This window comes from Protomyctophum parallelum (assembly GCF_964188405.1).
Source record: "Protomyctophum parallelum genome assembly, chromosome: 4".
In the NCBI taxonomy this organism is placed as follows: Eukaryota; Metazoa; Chordata; class Actinopteri; order Myctophiformes; family Myctophidae; genus Protomyctophum; species Protomyctophum parallelum.
Genome location: NC_139700.1, coordinates 13,296,987 through 13,314,375, shown reverse-complemented (window position 1 = coordinate 13,314,375; position 17,389 = coordinate 13,296,987). Strand labels below are relative to the sequence as shown.

At 43.3% G+C, this 17,389-nt stretch overlaps 3 protein-coding genes across 11 annotated transcripts in view; all 3 read left to right on the top strand.

Moving 5' to 3' along the window:
• The window catches only part of anapc13 (anaphase promoting complex subunit 13), a 250,307-nt gene that overhangs the window by 138,015 nt on the left and 94,903 nt on the right, over positions 1-17,389 (top strand). The window lies entirely within an intron of this gene.
• Positions 1-17,389, top strand: part of plekha7a (pleckstrin homology domain containing, family A member 7a) — a 169,567-nt gene that overhangs the window by 87,188 nt on the left and 64,990 nt on the right. For all 9 annotated transcript variants that reach the window (XM_083762467.1, XM_083762469.1, XM_083762464.1 and 6 more), the window contains 3 exons: positions 8,895-9,084; positions 12,535-12,639; positions 15,480-15,552. In XM_083762467.1, coding sequence (XP_083618593.1) covers positions 8,895-9,084; positions 12,535-12,639; positions 15,480-15,552 — 368 coding nt within the window. The remainder of the gene's footprint in view (positions 1-8,894; positions 9,085-12,534; positions 12,640-15,479; positions 15,553-17,389) is intronic.
• Positions 1-17,389, top strand: part of LOC310856928 (small ribosomal subunit protein uS15) — a 152,560-nt gene that overhangs the window by 127,386 nt on the left and 7,785 nt on the right. The gene's annotated exons all lie outside the window — the stretch shown is intronic.

Here is a 17,389-nt window from a genome sequence, read left to right as displayed (position 1 = left end):
TCTTATCTTAATATTCTTATATATTATATCTGACAACATTGTTATACCATATTATATTATCTTACACTATTACTTGCCTGTACTCTCCTTCTCTCCTTCTTTCTATTTCTCTCCCCCAACACGGTCGAGGCAGATGGCCGCCCTTCCTAGAGTCGGGTTCTGCTTGACGTTTCTTCCTAACTAAGGGATCGAGTTTTTCGTTACCACTGTCGGAATATTGCTTGCTCTGGGTCGGTTTTCTGCTCTACATGTAAAGTGTCTTGAGAAAACTTGTGATGTTACACTTTAACCCATTTTGGGCGGGAACCCCTTTTGGTGTTAGCATTATGTTATTCTTTAGCTATTGAAAAATAGCAGACCTACAAGCTCATAGCGCGCCACCGAGTGGCGCGCTATGAGCTTGTAGGTCTGCTATTTTTGAAAAATGACTGACACTGACACTGACTGAATCTGATCAAAATGGGTTAAAAAAATTGAATTGAATTGAATTGAAATGAAATAAAATAAAGTCATACTGACTGAGCCCACCGCCTTCGTATACACTCCTCCGTCTGCCTCCTCTGGCTTTCATGTCCACTTTGTCCCTCCATCTAATCCCAGAGTATTAGCCAGTCCTAAGGGGCTCCTCGTCCCTGATGTAGGTTGGGGGCCAAACATCTCCAACCCTTTGTAAAGTCTCCTTTGTAGCCCAGAACACGCCTGGAGAGTATAGGGACCGACATCAGACCCCATTCTCCTCACACTGGCCCCGGGGCTAAGAGCTGGGAGACAGTGGAAATGCTACAGCCACTGGGGACTTGGATAAAATGATTGCTCTTCTTCGCACAGTTTGAATGAGTCATTTAGGTTCACAGATTGAGTTTGCTATGCGGCGGCGGTATAGCAGAGAGAGCGCCTTAGGTTAATTTAGTTTTGAGTGCTGATTTCGCTAAAGTCACACTATACACTTCCTCGCAAAACTGTAGGATTATTTATGTTAATCTGAAAAGTTTGCAATGTACAGTAATGATAAACAGTGTTGAGGAGAAACATGCTGTACAGTATAATGTGTGCAATGTAAGCAGGTTAACACGAGATTTACTGTAAATAAATGTGGCATTAAGTACAGTAGTGGGATTTTTTTAGATTTAAATTATTCTGCACAGTGGTGATTTGGATAAACAAAGTGTTATTTGCTCATGAAAAAGTGCCAACTTATCATGGCCAGTTTGAGTTAAAGAAAATATATTTCTCGTTTATTTAAAGGGGAATACCACTCATTTTCAACATTTTACTATGTCATAAATATACCTTATAGTTTGGAAATAATAAAAAGTCCCCCATTCTGTGTGCCTAGAACTGGAGGTCTGAAAATAATCAGTAACATTATCTTGTTCATCTCCTAGAGCGTCTCCCTCGCTGTCTGACACCATCTCTCTCTCTCCCTCACTTTCTCTCTTTTCTCTGACTCATCATCGTTCTGCGCTCATGGAACAACATCTTTTCAAAAGGTCGGCCGCCAATTACCCTATTGGCCTGAAGACTACATTTTCTTTTCAATCGAAATATCCAAAAATACAGTGTCGTATCGTATTGTAATCAGGGACTAGACTATTTGACATTCAATGTTCTTTTTCCACTAATGAGTCTTGAAAAATGGGGATCGTCTTATCATCAGAGTGGTCTTATATTCGGCGCAATACAGTACATTTGAGTGTCCTTGACATGAAAATGATGAAACGGTGAAACACCACTGACGTTAAACACCACTGACAGGATTTAGAAGACATTGTGTAGAATTTGCTCTCAGGTCTAAATGGGTTTAGCCTGGAGAGGTACAATAGTGATTTATTGCTACAGTCCCAAAATAAGATGTCGCAACAGCCCCATCTGGATCCCTGCAAAACTATATTTCATACACTCATACACACTATATTTCACTTTCATGTACCTGGAAAACTATTTTGTGAGGTGAAGTGAGAGGCGCTCTTATCATTGTGCATCATCCATTCATTGTCAATGTGTAGGACAAAAATACAGATTTGCTCAGACACAACGTAAATTCTCCATTAATTGTCAATGGCTGGGTTTCCCAAACACATATGGACCATAAGACATAAGACTTGTTAGTGCTGCACATGCTCAGATGCCCTCTAGGCCGCACACAGAGAAGCCTGTGAACATAGACATTTTGTGCATAGATGTGCCACGCAATGGTAGGCCTCAGGCCTTGGGCCTGGTATATGGTAGGCCTCAACCTACCATTGCGTGGTACATCTATAAACCCAGCCAATGGCATTTAATGTTTGTGTTAGGACAAGCATCTACACTATAGCTGAATATAGGAGGGGCTAGCGCCCCTCAAAAAGTGAGGACAGAAAAGTGAAGATGGAAAAGTGAGGACGCGAGAGTCGCGAGTTGTGATTGGCTGGAATGAGATGATGTATGTACTATGTATGATAAGAGCGTCCCTCAATACTGTACTCACGCAGACACACACACACACGCACACACACACACACACACACGCACACACACACACACACACACACACACACACACACACACACACACTACTGTCGATCTGTCTGCCTGCCTGCCTGTTTCTGTCTATCTGTCAAGTCACGTCCGTCTGTTGAATTCCTAACAACATGGAAAACGGTTAGATGATGTAAAGTGATATATAGTCAGTCTTGGGTATCTACGGTGTGTTCAATGATATTCTGCTGTCTATACGTAGTCACAGCAACTCTTGTCTCGTTGCCATGTCCAGTTTGTCCACACAACTCACCATTTCACTGGAGGGTGGAATATTGCCTTGCTGTTGTTGTTGTTGTTGTTGGTCATAGACTGCATTTGGGTGTCTGTCTGTCTGTCTGTCTGTCTGTCTGTCTGTCTGTCTGTCTGTCTGTCTTGTAGCTACTGTACGTTTGTCTAACCCCAGCCCTCTGTCCTCCACCATAGCCTGTTGATTTCGTGTGTGTGTGTGTGTGTGTGTGTGTGTGTGTGTGTGGACAGCTGCGTCAGCAGTGTGTTTACTGAGGGGTGTAGGGGGGGTGGGGGAGTGCTGGACATTACTGGGTCAACGGAAAAATACTTTTGTTGACGGTTGCCATAACAGTGTGGATTTCTTGTTGTGCCCAGTGTCGAGTTGGTCAGATACACGGTTGTCCAGAACCACCACAAAAGGCTCTGTCTGGTCAGGCTCTGCCAGTGCCTAATGAGCCTAAGCCACCTCACCTGTAGATTCCTTGACGTCACATTGAGATTAGGCAACACACTTCATATCTGGGCATGCCTAACTCAGAACTCCATATAGGAATAAAGGGACACAGAGGGATAGATACAGAAATGTAGGCATAATAAGGCATGGATCTCCAACTTCCATCGACTCGGTGCTCTATAGCCGGGCACCGGTCTAGTCATAATAATGAATTGCATTTTTATAGCGCTTTTGTAAGTGCTCAAAGCGCTTTACAAAGGTCTGTTCATTCATACATTGGGAGGTGAAGCGACAGTCGACAGCAGCATTCTCACTTCCACATTCACACACCAATGGTGGCAAGCTAGCACCGAACGACTCATTGGAGGCAATGTGGGCTTCAGGATGACCCTCACTTAACCCATTTAGACCTGATAACTGATTCTACAAAATGTCTTCTAAATCGTGACAGTTTTCTGAAAAACCTATGTTTCTATGTCAGTGGCTCTCAAACTCTTTTATGTCAAGGACCCCCAGCATTATCTGTATTTGGCCGCGGACCCCCATCTCAAAATATGTTGTTCCAGAAGCAAATATTTGAGTTTAAAACAGTTATAAAACATTTTCACGATTTTTCAAAAATAGCAGATCTACAAGCTCATAGCGCGGTACCGAGTGCTGCGCTATGAGCCTGTATACTATTTTTCAACAGCTAAAGTTTAAAATAATGGTTAAAGTGGTTAAAAGCTACAAGGTGTCACCGATGCGGCCTCAGGTCTAAATTGTTTAGCCTACTGCAATGCACTTTTTTCAGGACTGCCTAAGAAAACAACTGACAGATTACAACTTGTCCAAAATGCAGCAGCCAGAGTTTTAACTAGAACTAAGATGAGAGAACATATTATTCCAGTTTTGGCATCACTGCACTGGCTTCCGGTTGTTTTTAGGATTGATTTTAAAATTATTTTACTTGTCTATAAAGCTCTGAATGGTCTCGCACCTTCCTACCTACATGACTGCCTGCCTAAATATGTCCCAAACCGCCCCCTAAGGTCTTCCACTGCTGGCCTGCTGACTTTGCCTAAAAAATGGCAACTAAAAAATACGGGGAAGCAGCTTTTTGCTTCTACGGGCTGTCGGCATGGAACAAGCTCCCACTGTACCTTCGTCAGGCAGCCTCTGTAGACATTTTTAAAGCTCAGCTCAAGACCCACTTCTACAACATTGCTTTTAATTGATAATTTATTTTTTATTTTTTTGGTATTCATGTCCTCACTGTATTGCATTACTGCTTGTTTTTTTAATGTCGTTGCCTTGCTTTTCTTTTATTCTCCATTGTTCTGTAAAGCACTTTGAGCTGCATTTCATGTCATGAAAGGTGCTATACAAATAAAGTTTTATTATTATTATTATTATTATTATTACCAGCTGATTTGCTGAACCGGTAGTAAAACTCAACCATTTCCGGGGGCACTCGGTAGCTACTTTCTTTTTCCTCAGAAGCCCTGAAACGGTAACGTGACATCGCAGGGATTATTTATTGAGCTTCTAATCATGGAGGTTCTGTATGATCACCTCAATTCAGAGAGAAACACTGCTAAAGATCCTCGCTAAGATTACTGTGGATGCAAAATATTGAAGGATGTCACAACACGGAAGCAAAGCGTTGCCCGGTGATGGAGAACCGGTAAATAATAGAGGTGCACGATTATGAAATTCTGACCGATATCCCATCTCCGATTTTTTTTGCAGGGTCACATCCGCCGATACCGATTCTGACCAGTATCGGTGGAAACTAAATCTTAGTTTAGTTTTCTGTCAAAGTGTAATTTTTGTTATTTTGGTAAAGTCATATTTTGATTTGTTATTTAAGGCCACCACTATTTATACTGCACTGTAATTGTTGTTGGAGGATTCGTTTGGGCGAAAATAAAACGGCCCAAACTTTGCATCTCTTTGGAGCCTTGACTAATTGGCTAACTTCACAGTCCCAATACCGATATGTCCCATTCCGATTATGCTACAGATTATATTGTTCATCACTAGTAAATAATGATATTAGCGATGCTGGATCGCATTATAACGTTCTATATCTTCATATGTCGTTCTGAGCGTTCTGTGACTGTAAACACTTCGTAATGGATGTCAATGATTATAAAACTTAAACATTGCCACCCAAATGTGGAGTCATACATAGACTAGTGACGTCACAGATGACTGATGTCACAGGCTAGAGATTAACCATGGAGCCATGCCGTTCCCAAGCGGATGCCGACGCCCACATGATTCGATTTTTTTCATATCATTTTTTATGACTCATTTAATCACCTGTGTTTCATCACAGTACAATGAATACCGTTTTTACGGCATGGCATCGTTTTTATGGATCCTTAACGATCCTAAACGTTCACCATTTTCCTTCACCATTTTTGCTAATGCTATTTGCGTTTTCCTTGAGAGTAAGTTCTAGAGAATTCCTCATTTCTGTCCAGTTTAGCAGGCTTGTTGTCTGTCATCTGGGAGGGTACAGGTATATAGAATAGCACTCGCTTATGTCTTTCAAATGATGCCAAATGAACCAAACTACTGCATTGTGTGCAGATTTATGATTGCAGTTGCTTTCTCACCCACATCAACTTCGGCTCCATTGCGTTCCTTCCTGACACATTACTGAGTTTGTTTCCGACGGGAGATCCATGAAGACAATCACAGCCTTGGACTACAGCTCTTTACATGTCTCTCTCCATCTCTGAGGCTCTGTGCTCATGTACCCCCCCCCCCCTCTCTCTCTCTCTCTCTCTCTCCATTTCGGCAGGGTTTCTTAGCCCCTCCTATATTCAGCTATTAGTGTAGATTTTCGTTTTACACAAACATTAGCCAGATTCAATTCCGATTGACAATGAATGGAGAATTTACGTCATGTGTCTGAGCAAATCGGCTATTTTGTCCTACACAAACATTAAATTCACATTGAAAATGAATGGAGAATTCTACGTCAAGTGTCTGAAGACTTTAGGCATAGTGTCTATTTTACATCATGATGATGTACGATTATAAGAAGCGTGGGATGCACACGCAGATTAGACACACCAACGGACCGACATGCGAGAACAACGGTCGGACATGCGGTCAAACATGCGCTGCTCCCATGCTTGCGGTTATGGTTAGGTTAGAGTTGAATTTGAATCCATCCCGACGGCCTTTGCTGCAGGTCCTTCTTTTCGCCACTGTCACTATCAAATAAAGACAAAATATTAAAAAAAAAAATATAGAGCACAACCACATTAGCATCACACTGTAGAACAAACCCATATGGAGCATACAAGACACTCAGTTCCTGCAACGATGTGCTGTAAAAAGTGGGACTCGTACTACTATGGTGTTCCATCTGTACTTGTCTCGTACCGTAGAGATGGGGCAGACACAGACAAGTTCAGCAGGATCTAAAAGTGTGACTCGTATATAGAAAGTTGAGGTACTGTATGGCTGCAGACAGAATGTCCATTGTGGTTGACAGACACGGACACTGCAAATAAAGGAATGGTCTAATATGGTTCCTTGGTGTCTGTAAAGAATTCAAGCCGTCTTACCTACCTGCATAGTTTTTTTTCCCCACACTTTCCATATATTGTTCTTTGGCATGTCAGTTCCTCTTAACACTTGTGCCCAAGACGTCCCCACACGTCTTTATAATTACACCGGTAGGAGGCCCAAGATGTCTGGAGACGTCTTTTGGTCCTTTTTTATATGATATAAAACCTGATCTCTAAAATCCATTTCTTTGACAGCGGCTGTTGATAGGCAACGCCTTTCTCAGAGCTTCCAGACATGTTTTGCGTGTGTGCGCAGCCGTTCACCTCCTTGTTTACGGGCAGACAAAACTTGCTATTATCTCTAAATCTACAGCGCTCTCCATGGTTTTGATCATAACGCTGTCCTAATTTCTGACTTAACCTAGCATCTCGTTTGGAATATATTCTGACAATATTAACACTTCTAAAGAGAGATCAGACTTATTAGCGTGAGGTAGTAAATGGAACATTATACCTCCTGGTTTGGGGGGGAAATGGAAGGCGGGGCTTTTCAGAGTAAAATCTGCCTCATCTGCTGGGGGCATAAAAAGTGCTAATACTGTATATCATTCCCTCACTCATTATCTCTCTGCTCAATGTCTCCATGCAGCTCCATCACTTCATGTCTTCATGTCATCATGTCTCCTCTTGTATCTCTTTCATCCAGATCACATCTGTGTCGCATTATTGTCTCTATTCTTTCCCTTCTCTCCTGTTTCTCTCTCTCCTCTCCTTCCATTTCTCTGTCCCTTTTCTGTCACCGTGTCCTAGTGGCATGTGTAGCAACCGAGCATCACACTGGATTATGTGACAATGTGACATCCTCATTAGTGTCAATGAAGCTGTCCTAACAAGCTGTGAGTGTAAGAAGGTGAGGGGACCGCCTGCTTTCCCCGGTGCGTTGATGGACATCCTTGTCTCTATTTTTTGACCTAGCCCTGGGGTCCTCTGCTGCTCTATTAACACATTTATTTACTGCCAGGAATATTGAATCAAAATTGCCCCCATGCCAGCTATCAACTCGTTTTTACTCTCCTTTAAGTATAGTCACACAATATTCACCTTCACGACCGGATCGTTGGTAATGAGAGAGCAGTTTGTTGCGCGCTCGTGGAAAACAAAGAAAATTATAATAACTAGAACTGCACTCTGTAGAGTGCCTAGTCAGACAGTGGGGACTGGTCTGTTGCAGTCAGACAGTGGGGACTGGTCTGTTGCAGTCAGTCAGTGGGGACTGGTCTGTTGCAGTCAGTCAGTGGGGACTGGTCTGTTGCAGTCAGACAGTGGGGACTGGTCTGTTGCGGTCAGACAGTGGGGACTGGTCTGTTGCGGTCAGTCAGTGGGGACTGGTCTGTTGCGGTCAGTCAGTGGGGACTGGTCTGTTGCAGTCAGTCAGTGGGGACTGGTCTGTTGCAGTCAGTCAGTGGGGACTGGTCTGTTGCAGTCAGTCAGTGGGGACTGGTCTGTTGCAGTCAGTCAGTGGGGACTGGTCTGTTGCGGTCAGTCAGTGGGGACTGGTCTGTTGCAGTCAGACAGTGGGGACTGGTCTGTTGCAGTCAGACAGTGGGGACTGGTCTGTTGCAGTCAGTCAGTGGGGACTGGTCTGTTGCAGTCAGACAGTGGGGACTGGTCTGTTGCAGTCAGTCAGTGGGGACTGGTCTGTTGCAGTCAGTCAGTGGGGACTGGTCTGTTGCAGTCAGACAGTGGGGACTGGTCTGTTGCAGTCAGTCAGTGGGGACTGGTCTGTTGCAGTCAGACAGTGGGGACTGGTCTGTTGCGGTCAGACAGTGGGGACTGGTCTGTTGCGGTCAGTCAGTGGGGACTGGTCTGTTGCAGTCAGACAGTGGGGACTGGTCTGTTGCAGTCAGACAGTGGGGACTAACTAACAAATAATTGACTGACAATGACCTATACCAATGTTCCAAATAAATAATAACAACAATAACGTACTGCGGCCAAAATAGGCCATGATATAACACAGTGTGTTGTGTGGAAATCTTTTCAGCATGGAAAAGATTACGGAGATCATGCAAAAATCATTGCGATCAGTATCTCAAATAATTGCAATAGGCCTCTGTCCATGGCGACTGCAGTGTTTGAGAGGCGTTTTTTGTTCCATGTGTGGTCTCCTTTCCCTGCAGAGCCCCCTCTCTCAGGATGGCAGCCAGACCCCTGGCAGCAGCAGGAGGAGACGAAGGAGGAGGAGGAGGAGGAGGAGGAGGAGGAGTAGGAGGAGTAGGGATGGAACAGTTCCGCCCGTCCAGCACCACCATCAGTGACACCTCCACCTCTGTCACCTCCTCCACAGTGGACACCACCTCCACGTCCAAGGTCAGTGAGTTTTAGGCGGAGGTGTGTGTGTGTGTGTGTGTGTGTGTGACGTGTGTGTGTGCTGACAAGTGATGTCTTGCACATCAGTACATAGGTTGGTTGTAACAGTCTAGGACATGTGTACACACACACACACACACACACACACACACACACACACACACACACACACACACACACACACACAATGTTTACAGTATAGTCCGTCTGTATATTCCGTCCATCTTTCCCTTGCCTCTTTCTCTTCTTTCTGTCTGGTTGAACACTACCATCTCTTTCCCCTCATCCATTCTTTCACACACCTCTTTCTCTCTCTCTCTCTCTCTCTCTCTCTCTCTCTCTCTCTCTCTCTCTCTGTCACACACACACACACACACACACACACACACACACACACACACACACACACACACACATACATTCATACACCGTTGCGGCCCCGCAGTGGCATGGAATCTCCTCCCAGCCTATCAACAGGTGCCCTGGGGACAGAGATTGAATATGTGTCTCTGCCTGCACGCTCTGCCAGATGACAAGACATCCATCACACATCATTTACTCCAGTCCCACTCCACTGAGCCCACCTTTACCACACACACACGCACACACACACACACACACACACACACACACACACACACACACACACACACACACACAGTGCAACAACCCGAGCCGCTATACCAAGCATAGAATGATCTCTTCCCCTCTAGTCCCTTATTACGGACCAATTCGTCTAGGGGTAAAGGTACGAATAAAATGGACAGGAAACCTCACTGCAAATTCGAAAATGCTTTTACTTGCACTAAAAGCATAAAAGTTACAGAGTTACAAAAGAGTTGTTTTCAGTACAAATGGCTCAATAAATACATGATGGAAGTTAATCGACTTTCAAGTACATTGGCTATCATTTATAATAAAGATAACTAATAAGCAGTATTAGTTATAGAGGAGGATATTAGAGCAGAATAGTGTTGAAGACTTAGGCCTCGCTCACACCTGTCCTGTGTCTTCTGTGTGTCATGGCCACCTCAATGGGAGTCACATGGTTTCATGACACAACCTTGTTGCAGTCTGTCTTCTGCACCAACCATGCAACAAGGTTGTGTCCAACCATGAGACCATGGCTGCATCCGAATTGCTAGGGTTGTTCCCTACTCCCTACCCCCCATACGGGGATCCAGACTCTAGTGGACTCTATAGTGATGATTTCGGACAATACTCCCTGTATGGGGAGCACCGACTCTGACGTCAATATCGGTAGAGGGCGCTGTAGGTCCGCGGGTTCATGTACTTTTTATTTGCATGAAATCCCCATTAGGTTTTTTCAGATCGCCTCATAAAGAACTGTTTGAAAAATAAACAAATCATCCCGGCCGTTTCACTCATTTGGATATGAAGGATCAAAGGAGCAACGCTGTTGCTGAATTTTCGCTAGGAACAGACTGTATCAAATAAGTGACTGCAGGCTGTCACCTCCCTGCAAGGACAATTATTTATAGTTTTAAATTCATGAATGAATAAAGAAAGAATAGGTTAATGAAAATATGTTTGCAGGCATTTAGGCCTATATGTCTATGATAAAAAGGTTATTTTAAAATAACATAGGCCTATGAAAAATAGCCGATCTATAAGCAACGCGACGTCCGTGTTGTGAGCTTGTATCGGGTAGGCCTACTTTTGGTAAAGAATTACCAAAAGTAGCCGATCTACAAGCTCTGCTCACAATAATAATACGGACGTTTGGTGTTAACAGAAACAGCAGTCCAATAAATGACTGCTTACATAATGAAGTTTTAATGTATTTATCGCAATTCAATTAAATGTTAGATAGCATATTTTTTCATGGCAGGAATTAATGAATATTAATAAAACATATGTTCGGAAACAATTAATGTGTCTCACATGCATGTATTTAGCCTACGTTTGTGATAAAGAATCTCACAACTATATTCTACAGCAAGCAACTGATTCCTCTCCTAACGTCATGCGCTGGGCCTGGGTGATACAATGGATCTCAGTGTTACTATTGCAAATGAGTAATTTATTATAAATAAAATAAAACAATTTCAAATAAATGCACAGATCATTTGTCTCGAGATCTGTAGCTTCGAGATCCGCCAGGGAAGGGAAAACGAAAGTTTAAAAAGTACATTTGTGTTGAGTTCTTTCGCTGGTTCAACTTCTGCCTCTTCTGAGTTGGAGCGCAATGAGCGCATGCATGCAGAAGCAGCGCACATGCACAAACGCGTGCATGTGCGCTCAAGAGCGAGCTTGAGCAATGCATTATGGGGCAGATTTGCTTCGCTGTGTTTTTGTAGTGACCATCGGATGCTCCCTACAATTCCCGGTGCATTGTGGGATACTTCAGTCCACTATGTTAGGGTGCAAAAATGCTCACTACACATTCGGACACTACAACAAAATGGCGGGACGCCAAAGTAGTGCACTATATGGGGCATAGGGAATGAATTCGGACGCAGCCCATGTGACTCCCATTGGAAATGCATTGAGGCGACACACACACAGGACACAAGTGTGTCTTGCGTGTGTCTTAGGTGTGAGTGAGGCCTTACACAGTGGTGGGGTGTTCCCAAAAGAAAATGGGACAAACAAAACAATAACTTCACCTAACCAATAACAAAGGGTCAAAACTATAACTTAGGCCTAACACTCCTTCCCGAAGGGAGCTACAAATAAACCAAAGAATAAGCAAAAGTTAACTAACAAGATAGTAACGAACAGCTGGAGCTAGATAAGCAATGTTGTCTCGTCGAAGCCCAGGCAAAGACGGTCTTTTATAGCAGACGCACTGTGCCCACCAGTGCGTCACATGACCGGCTTGGTCATGTTTATGTGGTCAATACACATGAGGGTGAAAAAAAACCCCAGCTTCTACCGGCTCTCGCGAGAGATGGCAAACGAGAAGGGACATCTTTAGTCTGTAGCTGGGATAAGCACAGTAAACACAAACATACGTGCGTGCGTGCGTGTGTGAGACATAAGTACATAGGTTGGTTGTAAAAGGCTTCCATAACTTGGGATGCCAAAAAAAGCAACTAAACTGCCTGCAAAATTCTGTGCAATCTGTTCTACTATCGGTATAGCCGGTATAGACGAGTCACCCCTGAAGGGTGTGTGGGTAACAGCACCTTGTAAATATCTGTGTCCCCTGTATTGTATCTCTTACGTATGTGGACATGCATAAATTGTGTGTGTGTGTGTGTGTGTGTGTGTGTGTGTGTGTGTGTGTGTGTGTGTGTGTGTGTGTGTGTGTGTGTGTGTGTGTGTGTGTGTGTGTGTGTGTGTGTGTGTGTGTGTGTGTGTGTGTGTGTGTGTGTGTGTGTGTGTGTGTGTGTGTGTGTGTGTGTGTGTGTGTGTGTGTGTGTGTGTGTGTGTGTGTGTGTGTGTGTGTGTGCGTGCGTGCGTGCGTGCGTGCGTGTTTTGCAGGTGTCCCGATCAGCTGGCAGGGTTCACAGCTTTGGGAAGAGGGATCAGTCAATCAAGAGAAACCCAAACGTCCCTGTAGTGGTTCGAGGATGGCTATACAAGCAGGTTAAAACACATACACACACTGACCTTATCAAAATCAAATGTCTCTTTTTGGCTCTTGAATATAATATAATGGAGTGGAATAATAACAGGATTGATGACATGTAGCTTGCAGAGTTTGTTCAGTCAGATATACCCGAGGGGCTCATTCAGTGTTATGCAAGACCCACATGTCATTCGCTGGCAATCAGCTGACCAATTAGGGGGGGAGGGGCCGAGGGGGGTATTTAAGGTCACCTAGGTCTGGATTCTTCCTGCGTTCCTTCCTCTGCATATGGTTCCTGGTGTTGTTATGCGCTATTTGCTCCCACCGCTACCCCAGCACCACCGGTGGGCTCTGCTATAGTACTGTTCCTCATGGGGGGGATTTGTTGTTGTATATCTACCTCCCTGCTCTTAAAACACGTTGGGACCGTATACTCGTCCTGAGTAATTCATTTTGCGCCATGCGCTGGGTACGCATGACGAGCAGGCTCGTCTTATATGGCGTTTAATATCGCTAGAACATTGCCTCGCTGTGTTTCATTTTTTTAACCGCTCCGGTTGCTATGCACCGTTGCTAGGGCCACGCCCGCACCGTTTGTTTTCACTCAACCACACTGGCTTCTGTTTAGGCCGCGCCTTTGGAGGCTTTTTTCTTGAAAACTATAGCGCTGTCCGTGGTGTTGAACAGATCCGCGATGTTCGGACGTCTTTTGTGATTATCCGGTGAGCGCGATGGGAACATTGACGTTTTCTAGAGCAATTATGGACCTCATTTTAGATCGGTAGCATTGGCGCTATGCTTTAGCATCTAAGATGGAAGCCAAAAACGGAAGCACGTCATAGTGGAATGGGCAGAAATCCCTGGCACTGAAGCGCCATACGACCTTCGTCCAGCAGGCAACACTCAATGTGTTAATGGTTAATGATGGCTGTATAATTGTGCCGAGCAGGGAGAAAAATTTAGCAGGGCCGAACGCCAAGATAAAATGTTACGGTATATGCACACTTGTATTCTCATTCTCATGATTGTCTGTGCATGCAGAACTTTGCCTTTGGCTCCACTGGCGTTAAATTAAAATCATACTCTATGTTATCGCTATGCACCGCTATGATAATGAGTTCCACTTTCAAGAGAAAGACCTCTTAACAGACGGCCCAGATTTGGTGATGCTTGATATCAGTGTAACAATATAGAACAGTAGCTTGAGCCAGGCTATAATTGGAGATCTGGGTGTGTACAGTATGTGAAGTTACTCTGCAAATAGCAGTGGGTTTGGCAGCTCAGAGTGTAAGCACGGGTCCCCAAATATAGCATCATTGTACATCCTGTACAAGGCAAACACACAGGCTGTATGCTAGCATGATGCAGTTATGACTGCACTTTTGAGGAGGAAACACACAGATGTGCACACACACGCACACTCGCACAGTAAAGTGCAGTGTATGCAAGAATGTACAAGACAAAATAATGCAATCACAAGCAAATGCATGTGTAGCCCCAACCCGATGTGTTTGGGCCTGGCCTAAAATGTATGCTATTAGTCAGGCCGACTGATTTTTTTAATTACAATTTTATAATAATAAAACGACAAAAACTCTGTTTGCGTATTTATCTATTATGAAGATGGTGCTGCTGGTGACTGCATGGCGTTTCACTTTCACGGTTTTCTGTCAGTTGCTTCACTTCAAACTCTTCCACTCTCCTTTGAACCTTAAAAGATAAGAACATGGAGTTTACAAGCTGTGGTGGGTGAATCCACCCGATAAAAATAGTATAATTGATCACTCCCTTTTATCCTTTGTCTCTCTGCCTTTTGTTCATGGTCTTTATATCTGTCGTCGTGTGTCCACCTCACTGGGTTTTCCTTTCATTAGGTCTCATTTTTCTTTATCACTCTGACACTCTCATTCCCTTGTTCATTACTCCTTTCTTGTGCTCTTCCTCGCTTGTAAACCTCTCTCTCTCTCTCTCCTTTGTCTTGCATGCCCTCTCTGCCCTCTCTCTCTCTTCCTCTCTTTTTCTCCCTCTGTTCACTGTTTGTTCACTCCCCTGATTTCATTTATCTCTCTCCATCGTTCCCTGTTCCACTCCTCGCTTATTCTCTGTAATTTATTAGCTGTTTCTGCTGTCTTGACGTCTCACTTCATCTACCAACATACGAGGTCTCTTTTTTTGTGTTCTTTTTCTACCATCAAATTGGTTTTTAAATGTTTACATGGTCATGTTTCACCTTTGTTCTCTGGACTGGTTGATTGTCTTCCGAGCTCTGGTAGAGCAACTACACGAGCCTCAACAAGTGGTAACTGTATTGTTCCCAGGTGTAATTCTTTCGGACAGTCTGCCTTCTCAGTAAAGGGGGCAAACCTTTGGAACTCCTTGCCTACAGGTCTAAAACTAGAGACGGATGGTAATGTGTTCTACAGAGTACTCAAACTATGGTTGAATTCAAAACAACTGTGCTCACATGTATAGTGTCTGACTGGTTACCTGAGTGATTATGTTTACTTTTGTTGTATATGTCAATGTAATGGGTATTGTAAGTCTGTTGTAAAATATTATTCAATTTATCTAGTATATTATTAGATTAGATGCATCTGCATGTATTTTTTGTAAACAATAGTTTTTAGTATAGATAGTTCAAATTTGTATAGAAAGGCCTAACCAGGGACTGGGGTTGCAAATTAGCCTTGGCTATATACCTTATGTACAATGCAACAGTTTCATGTTTCCACAACTTGATACATTGTTTTTTGTATTGTCCCTGTTAAATAAATTAAAAAAATATATATATATGTGTGGCAAAAGCATAATCCTTTTCTTTCCCTGTGTCTATTCCTCTTTCTCTCTGTATACACAGGACAGTTCGGGAATGCGTCTGTGGAAGAGGAAGTGGTTTGTCCTGGCTGACTACTGTCTCTTCTACTATAAAGGTGAGGTGAAGGTCAATGCAACAGCTCCCAGTGCGTTCGTTTCCTTGTCATTTATCAGTCTCCTTACAGTAAAGAGTAAATGTTCGGTGAATGTTGAGGAAACGGTGTTCTCACCTGCCTCTCACTGACGCCTGCTTTCCAACCAGACTGCTAAAGAACACGGCCGTCTTGAGTGACAGGCTGCCAGCGAGGGAGCACTGTTAAGAGGCAGGCAGGCAGATCGCAACATTACACAAGCGATCCGTTCTTCACAAAATAACAGTTGTTCAGGCATTACTTCGTATTCTAACACGAGTTCCTCGTATGCATGGAAATGCCAAAGTGATCTCTTGTATGACTGGAAGCATTGGAAGTTGTCAGGTTGTCAAGTTGTAACGCTCTGTTAAGAGCCAGGCAGGCAGATCGCACAATCATTACACAAGCTTCTGTTTTTTATTTTATATTTTTTGCGGCTTTCGCCTTTATTATATATATATATATATATATATATATATAATACATTTTGTTAATATATATGTATTTTTTGCGGCTTTCGCCTTTTATTATTTATTTACTTTTATAGAGGGAAATGGGGAAGAGAGATGGGGGAGTGACATGCAGTAAAGGCCGTCGGGATCGGGAGTCGAACCCGCGGCACACTGCCAGACTCGGGCTATCCGGCCACGGTGCCTGGACCGCTGAGCCACGGCCCAGGCCACAAACTTCCGTTTTTAACATGTATTATTTTAATATGGTTATATTAGTTTGATTGGAAATATCAAATAATAACAACATTTTAAATTAATTAACATGCTAAGGTACTTCATATGTTGATAGATAGATATTTCTTTAGAGATAGACAGATAGATGATAGTGATGGATGGATAGATTAACGTCCTAAGGTATAGGCTACTTCATATTTTGACGGCCGTGGGCCTGCCTTTGCACTTAAAGACAGTTTTTTTTATTCTATCTATCCATTCATCTATACTATCATCTATCTCCTTGTTCTTTTGCGGTCTGGTTTGAAAGCAGGCCTCACTGACACTTATCCACTACTCACTGACACTAAACTGACACCAAATGGACCATGAAATATTCTAGACACGCGTAAGCCCACGTAAATCTGTCACCACGTAGAGTACAGTACACTGTTCTCTTTGCCTGAACGCTGCTGACATAATATAATCCCGAGAGCTTCCTGTGTAGTTTACACAAGCTGGAATGTCAAACACAGCTACTGTACAACTCCAGGGACATTCGTTTGGCAGTTCGTTAGTAGTAAAGTATAAATTGGACTTTAGGGAGTCTTTTGCACGTTGCATTTTGCATTGTCTGTTGCATTTTGGAGAATATTCAGTTCTTTATTTCTACAATATCCTGGTTAATGACGAACGGTGCACACTGCACAAGAGGGTTTTTGTAATATATTGTACACATGACTTTTGCCATGAGTGCTGGTCCCATCCTGTAAAATAATGGGGTTTCTTTATTTTGACCAAAATGATCAAAATGACATTTGAAAATAGTATGTACATACTACATACTGTGCATGGATATTGTGTAATGTGTACTGTACATTCTGTACGTTTTCACAAATATATTCTAAATTTATAGTGTTTTTATATTGGGTTTTTTTGTTGGTTTGTAATTGACGGGGGGGATTGGAGGGGGGGGGGGGGGGGGATGTGGAAACAACCATAAAAAACAAAAATTATATGCCCATATATTATAGGCATTTATTACATGGCTTGGTTGAATGCTTGATTCTGATTGGTCAATCGCTGAATTCAGCGGTGTGTTATTTCTGGATAATGACCGCAACGCTCTATAACAGACCGATGCCTAATCAAACCCT